This window comes from Nymphaea colorata, chromosome 1, assembly GCF_008831285.2.
Source record: "Nymphaea colorata isolate Beijing-Zhang1983 chromosome 1, ASM883128v2, whole genome shotgun sequence".
In the NCBI taxonomy this organism is placed as follows: Eukaryota; Viridiplantae; Streptophyta; class Magnoliopsida; order Nymphaeales; family Nymphaeaceae; genus Nymphaea; species Nymphaea colorata.
The window spans coordinates 33,133,441-33,142,335 of record NC_045138.2 but is presented as its reverse complement, the minus strand read 5'-3'; the positions used below and the strand labels follow the sequence as shown (position 1 = coordinate 33,142,335).

Genomic DNA, 8,895 nt, shown 5'->3' with positions numbered 1-8,895 from the left:
GTAGTTGTAGGACTCTTTAGCACTAGTAATTTCATCTCAGCTACCGTCAATCACGTCATTTTTCAGACTGACTTGAGCAAATTGGTTTACGACTGTACACACTGTAGTGGAAAATAAAAAATCGAAGACCCAACAACCATTTGATTAAGCTATTTTGTTCTGGCTTCAAGGCTTAACGAAGCAGGTTAAGTTGTACCAAAAGAACCAATATTAATGAGCAGTGCTTTAGGTACTGATCTGCGTCCAGAACGAGAATGTGCCTAGAATATGCTCAGCAGCCACCATTATCCAAACAAAAGAAAATTGTGTACAAAATCTATTAGCAAGTGTCTGGAACCTTGCGTCCCTTGTAGTAAGAATGGCGATAGTATCTTATTCCTTACCGTGTAAAGTTTACTGTAAGCATGAAGCGCCAATCTTTGCCTGTAAGGCAGAGAGAACATGGCGATCGATTCACGCATAAAACCAGTATAATCCTTCTGCCACAAAGCCTTTCTCAAATTAGAAAATGAATGAGAATAACTTTTCCAAAAAGAGGAGCGATTCCAACAATTACAAACGCATGCATCAGCATCTGTCATCAGATCCAGACTAATTTACTCAAAAGTTATTCGATATAAACAAGAATAGGCATCTCGATTGATAGCTGCAACGTGGATGTCACGACTGGTTTCAAAACCAGTATAAATATGGATTAAAGGTTCTAGGATATGGCAGGATCAACGAAAATGAGGGCTCACTCTTTCTTTTTCATCCTTCTCTCTGTTTCAATGGTGGTGGTGCTGCCATCTTCGGTCGCCCTCGCCCCATCCTCTATGCTCGGCTCACTGGCTCAGGATCAAGTTGTCCCAAAAAATATTTCATCGGATGGTCCCTTTGCAACAGGTTCTCTCGACTGTTCATCTTTTGCTCGAAGCGTCTTCAACATGTTTTGCTACTGTAAATTTATCGTCGGGAATAGTTGATACTGTTGCGAACATGCGTTTCTTCAACTGCCTGCAGCTTTGTCGTTGATGATTTCTTCTGTCGTCATTTTGGTTGCAGGAGATTGCAATTACAGGTGCAAATGCTGCTACTGCTGGCGATATGGCCGGAAGACTCCAAAGTGCTTGATTTGCTGCGCCAACTGAGCCGACGCTGTTAAGACTGTGGCGGTGCAAAGAGAGAGAAAAGTGGGAGCCGATTGCAGAACATGCATGTCATACAGAAGTAAGAGAACGCCGATGCAAATAAAGACGGTAGTTACCAAATAATCTTCAGGCTGCGAATATCCTGGGAAGAATTTACCCATGGAGGTAAAAAGTAAAAAATCTAATCCACTGCTTTTGCACAGCCCGAGCCCACTCAAGCAAAATCGGAAGAAAGGTTTGCACCGCCGCATCGGATGTTATAATGGTTTGCAAATTAATTTAAAACCTTAAATACTAGCGGAAAAAAGGAAACTAGAAATGTTGCTGTATGCTTCCAAGTTCGGTGTCGTGAAAATGACAAATTGAATCAAATCGGCCGGGCTGCCGATACCGGGAATCGTTCCGATTCAGCGATTTCAAGCGACAAATATTATTACTTAAAATTTTCAAAAGTTCGAAGAAAATATATGGAAAAATTAAAATGAGAAAAAGTTAAAATTCTTTTGAAATACTGCAAAAGAAAGCGTATGACGGGTGGTACTCTAGACAGAGAGTGAATTCTCACGAGTCATGAAGTAATTTCAACCATTTATTCATTTACTCTTTTCACGACAGTAGGTCCGGATGTTGTTGTGGGTCGCTAATAGATGCTAGAATTGAATTAAAACAGTTCTCCACTAGATCCAGATAATCTAAATGCATCGATACCTGGACTGTCACGTTATCATATTAAACCTTGGATTGGTATGAAACAGTTTAAAAAACTCATTGGTCTTGCTCTCGGTTGTCTATATATATATATATATATATATATACCGCAACGCCGCGCCCAAGAGGGTTCAGGTACAAGTTTATTTAAAAGATCACAACGGGTAAGAAGAGACAAAATGCAGATTCCTTAAGCGACAAACGGACTCGTTTTTTCACCCCAAACCTTTAAGAAAAGTTTACCGCAAAAATCAATGCTGTAAGACCAGAGGAATGCATTTGTCTCCTACCACATATTCCCTTGATGAATGAAGTCACAGACAGACAAACAAACATTCAGCATGAGGGCCGGCGGTGAAAACTCCCATTAAGCATGTGAATCCACTAACTGTAAAATTTATTGCTTTTACCTCTTAAGTGGGAAAACAAACGAACGAACAGTTTTTACCAAACGGGCATACGTGCACGCTCACATACGCTAGATTCCTCGCCTACCATCTCGTGAATCCCAAATTCAATGCCTTCCTTTTTATATTGAATGATTCCTCTCGCTTATTGACCAAGAGCAAATGAGAATGTTCATGACTCTTACCCTATCCATATTCACATTATTTGAACCTAGATAATATATTATAACCATCTGATCCGGCCAACTTTTATCCTAGAGTTCAAGACGCTCTTACCTTACCGAAAGAAACATTTAGATATGTGATTATTTGGTAACGTATTACTTAGTGCAATATTATGTAAATATGAGATTCAAAATAGTTGCAAACACTGAGCCAGCCGGTGCAGGACCCACCAAAATGATTGAGAGGTAGGAGGAGAAAGTTAGGCCCATTGCTTTGTCGATCGGGGCTGGGTTCCGGCAGACCCCTTTCAGAAAGGACCATCAATGGCCTGACCAGACTTGGCCCAGTTACCCGAAAGACCGACAGATACCAGAATCCCTGTCCATCCTTTCAACGAGGGAGAAAAAGAAGAAGTACTGATCCAAATTCCAGTCAGAGAGATGCTATATTCATTAAACAGCCCACTATGGAATCACATAGAACCAGAGATATGGATTATAACATATAATCAATGAAGAACCATAGACACAAAAAAGACCACCATCGGCCTAGCCGTAGTATCCAACTCTATGTATGCACAAAACGAGATCCAGATTCAGTATAATCTAAAAGATCCACACGACCCGATCCAAGGCAAGAAACACAAGAGGGAAGAGATGCAAGAGGAGGGCCATCACTGGTTTGGGCGAACTCATGGCGGCGGACGATTCCGGCTTGAGGAATTGGAGCGAGTCGACGGCGAGAGGCATGTTCTCTTGGTCCGGGCTGCACTTCGACTGGTGAGGATGCGTGCTGTACATGACTGCCCGGAGAACGGCGGACACGGTCGGAATGTAGGCCGTCTTGTTTTTGGCCAGAAGCCAAGTCAGGCTCATCAGCTGGCAGTCCCTGCTGAACATCTTGCTCGCCCGGTCATTGCCATCCTTGGTGTAGTTCTCTCCCTCCTTAAGCTGCATCAGGCCAACAACCACGGCGGTAATTAAACTGAGCTGAGTTTGGGAAACCAACATCAGATCCAAATAAGACAAGACAGTGTCACAGTGGGAGTTAAAGTTCAAGTTGGATCAGGTACTTCTTGTGCTTTGCATGCACAAACTTGTCCTAGAAAGCGAAACTTGTTCAGATTCAGAGCAGCATTTGGGACAGAGAAATCTTGCAGACCCCAATCATGGAACTGGGAATTGCTCTCTTAGTTACATTGAAATGAAAAAGGAAGAGCGTATGGGTTCAAGGAGTCTGGGTTTACCTGGAAATTTAGTTTGGTAAACCTTTTGAAAAAACAAAAGAAACTTTTCCTAGCAGAAGAAAGAAACGCCATTTTTCTCACACTCCTTTGCGCAAAAAACCAGTGCCAATTCTCCAGTACCATTGGTAGTTTGGAATGCATTTGTCTTCAAATTGTCCAGAAAACAACTGAGAATCTGAGATATCTCAGAATTTCTGGATAAGTATTGTGCATCAAAAGACTAACCAAGGTGCCAAAAGAAAAGGACAACGAAGGACGGGTTGATTCGACTCAGACCACCAGATTTCCCCAAATAAAGAAGGAAGAAAAATGAAATAAAAAAAATGGAAACAACGATGACAGGATTGAACGGAAGAAGCAGGACTCATGAACGGTGCGGTGGGCCACATACCTTCTGGAGGGCGGTCAGGCAGCGGGTGCAGCCAGAGTAGGAGGCGTTCCGGCAGCTGGACTCGAGAGCGCGGACCGCCGGCGTGGGGACGGCGGACCGCGAGGAGTTGGTGACGTTGAACGCGGCCGGGCAGCTGAGCGAGCCGATCTGGTGGAGCCGGATGCCGCAGAAGCAGAGTACCGTGTCGCAGGTGGCGTTGGGCTGGGCCAGCGAGATGTCTCGGCTCTGCAGAGACGCCTGCAGCGAACTGACACACTTCTGCGAGTCGTCGGGCATCGCGGGCAGCTCCGACGAGACCGGTCCAGCCGGCTGGAGCGCCGAGCGGGCGTGAGCAGCGAAGAGCCAAGCTGCCAGAACAGGGCAGCACCGACTCCTGTCCAGCACCTGCCCGCACGCCTCCTTCACCCCGCCGAACAGCTCGTCCGAAAGGTCCAGCCGGCACAACTGCGCCTCTGACTGGACCGGGAATGCCGGGACGGTTCCCGGCGACTCGCCGGGGTTCATCGGGTCCGACGATGAGCCCTTGTCCTTGGCAGAGTCGCCGAGAACGAGAGACGCCAGAAGGAGAGCCGCAATGAACGGGAGGGGATTCATGGGTGGTTGGATTCTGGCAGGTAGGAAAGAACTCGGAGAAAGAGCGGAATGAAAGGGCTAACTAAATCGGTAGTGTTGAAGAAGTTCAGTTTCTGCTTTGCTCTGTTCTGTCCCGCACGAGAAAGACGTGAGCGAGCGAGTGGAAGAGGACACGTCCTCAGGTTCTGCTTCGTGAAGGAGATCTCTTCTTATTCAATAAGACGGTGGAAGGCGAGGAGAGTGTGACGAGGAAGAGACGTCCTTCGTTTCCTCTCTTCTTTTTCTTCTTCTTCAGGAGGATTTTACCATCTCGTCTGGAAAACGTGAAAAAATCAAGCCTTCGTCTGTGTGCCCTCTGATCAGAACTTGTCGAAGACTCGACGTGACTTGAGCGCCTGCTCTTGGCAATTTCTCTGAAGAAAATATCCGATGTTGCAGAATCTCGAGAAGCAAACTCTGTAAGAGCTAAAATTTCTCTTTCACGGAAGGGCTCCAGAGGGATGGCCAGAGAGGCCACACGACGTCGAGAACGACACAATGCCTGCAAAATTTTCACGGAAAAAATAAGCAAAACTTCAGGAATTACAAGCATGACAACTCTTGGACTAAGTTTGCACGTAAAAACTGGCGCAGAAGGGCACGACAAACGAATGCGCAGCTGGGAAATGTTCCTCTGGTGCAAACTCTTGCCAGGGGACTCTCGAGAAAGAGCAGGACAGAGAAAATGCCGCTCGCTAAGATGAGATGAAATGCAGGACAGTAAGGAACGGCCGGCGAACCTGCCGGAATTCCAAAAGGAATACGAAACATTTGGAGCAGGAGCCCTTACTCAGAGCTCTCGGGTTAACGAGGGAAGCCGCGTCACATTGGTCCACAGCACGAAAATAGGTTCCCAGAAAGGCAGAAAAAAACGCCTTTTTCTCCCCGCTCTGCAAGCGAAAGAGAGAGAGAGGGAGAGCAAAAAGCCCCGGCCCCCGGAGACTTCCGACGACTGGCCGTTGACGTGAAACGGTCACGCGAGAGGGATACCCAATTGAAAAGGAGATCCGCGGCCGGAAGACTGCAGAAGGACGCAGAGAGAAAAAGAACAGAAATTGTTCGTCGCTAGCGAGGGCTGTAGGGGATGGGTGGCGTCGCGGACAGAGCGAAAAGCCGAGAAAATCGCGAACTCGGCCGCTATCTTGCTGGAGTAAGAGTCAGACACTGGACAGAAAACACCATCATCACCATCGTCCCGGCTATTACCTGCCACCAAAAGTTGTAGCAGGAGCCTTCCCTCTTCTCACCTCTCTCTCTGCCTCCTCCTCCTCGTTCTCGTTCTCGTTCTCCTCCTGTGCCGATTCACCCGAGCTAGAAAAAAGAGAGACACGACGAATGACAGCGATAATTCAACAGATTCCTACGCAGAGAGAGAGAGAGAGAAGCCTCCTTTTTTTTTCTCGATAAAAAATGAGGAGGACCGCGGGTCGTGCGAGAAAGGCTGGGCAGGTTTTTGTTGCCTTCTGCCGCCGTCCTTTCTCCTGTTCGCCTCCTCCTAATCTCATTCCCTCGCGACCCGTTTTGGGGCGCAAACGCATGTGATCTCCCTCTGCTACACGTACAAATATACCTTTTCTTTTTATAATCTTAATTTTTTTTTCACTTCTTTATTTTTTGCTAATTTTATAATCATTTATTTATTCGTTTTATTTTATTTTTGACCTCCTCTTCTTCCTTCCTTCTTGTAGTTTGTCCCAACCATTGCGCGTATTCTTTTTTTTTTAATTTTTTATTTTATCGCTTTTCACGTTGGGGTGCAGCGTTCTCATGTGAATTTGGACATAACGGCTCGAGTCTGACCCAAGATCATTGAAAATAAATAAGTAAAATAATAGGATAATTGCAACTTATCTCAGTCAAGATCATTGAAGCTAGTCAGCATCTGAACAATATTGCAGTATGTTACGAATTTGCTATTTGAATGGTTACTTTGGATCGATAAGACTTAATAAGGAGTGAGAACTCGATCGACAGTCCAAAACATCGCGAGATTTTAGGTGATGAAATTCTCCAGTTTAAACATTTCGATTTCCGTCAACTTTTGGAAATTTCAAGCTGCAGTTCGTAACATACTGCAACAGATGCTGACTAGCTTTTTCGTTGTTTATCATAATCATCATAGCAGTACAGACTGAAAATAACGTAAAATTCACGGGTGATATGGACTGTAGAAGGTGGGGGTGGGGCACATGATTTCACGTCATATAAGTCTAAAACGGAACAGGAACTTGCCGTGTCCAAAATTCTTCTGCATTTCACGTAAGCTGTGAAAAAAATCACTGTTCTTGTGTGAAATCCTATATGCTCGTTTTTCAACGAACTGTTATAGCAAAGTCTAGATGGTCATGGACCCATCTTTTAGAAGAAAAAACAATGGCTGTCTTGGTTGAGGACGAATAAAGAATTCCAGAATCCACAGTTTCAAAATCAATGCCAGTGAGAACAGAAGAGGATAAAAAACCAAAATCCCAGAGGAAGACGACGACATTGTCCAGAGAGCGTGGTGGAGACGAAGCCCTCGTGCTTGGCCTTTCAAATTGGCCATGGACTACGTACGTACTGCGCAAAAGCCCACCAAACAATTACCAACGAATTCAACTTGAACTCTACTGTGCTACGCCCAAAAATTCATCGTTTTTCCTGTTCTCTTTTATTACTAAGCGGTGACAAAAAAGGCTATTCGGAAATATCAGTGTGAACTGAAATTCTCGTGTCAGAAGCTATAAAACATTCTGCCATTCTTTTACATAATATTTAATCTGCAATTGGAATGTTCAGTTCAGTCCACTATAAATCAGCAAAAACACTATTGCAGGTAGCAAAAATAATTAAAATATATAGAAAACAAATTAAACACAGATTTATGCATAGAGCCCATGAATCGAATCAATTTGTCACGAGCTCGATGCAAAACTGCAAGGCCGAAAGCGGCGATTCCTTTCTCTGCCGGACGCTCGGCGCCATGAATGGGGCTGCACTAGTGCAGCAGCACCCAGCAGCCGGCAAGATGCTTATCTCGCCCCATCGTCTTGGACGATTCACGGTTCCTGCATCTGCGAGAATCGGAGAAGATTTTGTAAGCTCTGAGAATTTTCGCTTTCCTCTGAAATTTTTTTGCTTATATAACAAAGTGTGCACGTTTAAAGAAATCAAACATGCCTTGTCACATCGATATTCAGGATAATATAACAGTGCATTTTTTTTATTGTAAATTTAGTTTAGGTTTTCAAAAAATCCTGCAACTGCGGTAACAATATAACCGCATTTCGAAAAATCACGGATTGGTTATTGCCATGTTTATTGTATCGTCTTGAGATTGTTTGGATCGAAAAGTATCAGTAGATCCAAAAGTATTAGTTTTCTTTGGGCTGCAGTTGCAGTTGCTGCCGGGGCCGGGTCCACCATGTGAAAATCCGCTTTTGTAGATCCTGTTTGGATGTTGAAGTATTGAAGCAAGCCTCGCTGCTTTTGAGTTATTGGAGTTGTAAAGTGGGTCCGATCCCAGCCTGAACTGACAGTATTTGAATTGGATATACCACTGGGACCCATTCAAATCACGTAAAAGGCAGTCGGCATTATTATTTAAACCTTGGTCTGAATTAACCCCTTCTCTCGCAATCACCACCACTATTATTCCGTTATGTAACATTAGAAACCATGGCCGAGAGAATATTAGGGATGTAAACCTTTCACATTTGGTTTGGGTCCACTTTTTTATGGAAGTTGGATCCAGACTTGGATTTGGATCGCGGAAATGAATTTCAAGTCTACTGTTAAAATGTCGGTCTCTCTTGGGGAATATTGGTTAAATGGTGGCCCTCTAGACGTAAATTTTCTTGCCTTTGTTTCAGGGATCAACCTGAGCGTCTGATGACCAGACTGCCACCAGTCTCTGCAGCCCAGTCCGTAGTGCATTTTATCAGGCCTTTAAATCCATCAGTTTTGGTTTTGGTCAAACCTCCAACTGAGACATGGCTTCTTATTACATGGCTATTTTATATATATATATATATATATATAGATAAAATGAGGTGTTATATCCGACCATTAACACTTTATTTAAGATATTTCAGTAGGGATGTCCCATTACCGACCCGAATCCAGACCTGTTTAAAGTGGATCTGATAACAAAAAAGTGGATCATGGGCCGCCGTGCTTCCCGTATTGATAATTGGAGGAACATGTGAAAGGAGTTGAGGAAATCGGGTTTCCAATGTTGGTACAGTAGTTCTGTTT

The 8,895-nt window shown here is 44.4% G+C and overlaps 1 protein-coding gene and 1 long non-coding RNA gene across 4 annotated transcripts; one reads left to right on the top strand and one right to left on the bottom strand.

Annotated features, from left to right (window-relative positions):
- The first annotated feature begins 464 nt into the window (after positions 1-464).
- LOC126409702 (uncharacterized) lies at positions 465-1,332 on the top strand. The gene is made up of 2 exons (XR_007572304.1): positions 465-885; positions 1,045-1,332. It is a non-coding gene; the product is annotated as an uncharacterized LOC126409702 (long non-coding RNA).
- Positions 1,333-2,827: 1,495 nt separating this feature from the next.
- On the bottom strand, positions 2,828-6,101 carry LOC116246314 (uncharacterized GPI-anchored protein At4g28100-like). Of its 3 annotated transcripts, none has more exons than XM_031618138.2 (3): positions 5,866-6,101; positions 4,048-5,161; positions 2,828-3,360 (listed from the first exon to the last, which is right to left on the bottom strand). In XM_031618138.2, the coding sequence occupies exons 2-3, from the start codon at positions 4,639-4,641 to the stop codon at positions 3,016-3,018; spliced, it is 939 nt and encodes a 312-aa protein (XP_031473998.1). In that variant the 5' UTR covers positions 4,642-5,161; positions 5,866-6,101; the 3' UTR covers positions 2,828-3,015. The 3 variants fall into 3 exon arrangements, with proteins under 3 accessions (XP_031473998.1, XP_031474000.1, XP_031473999.1); XM_031618140.2 differs by lacking the exon at positions 5,866-6,101 and adding an exon at positions 5,650-5,859; XM_031618139.2 differs by lacking the exon at positions 5,866-6,101 and adding an exon at positions 5,450-5,640.
- Between the last annotated feature and the right edge of the window lie 2,794 nt (positions 6,102-8,895).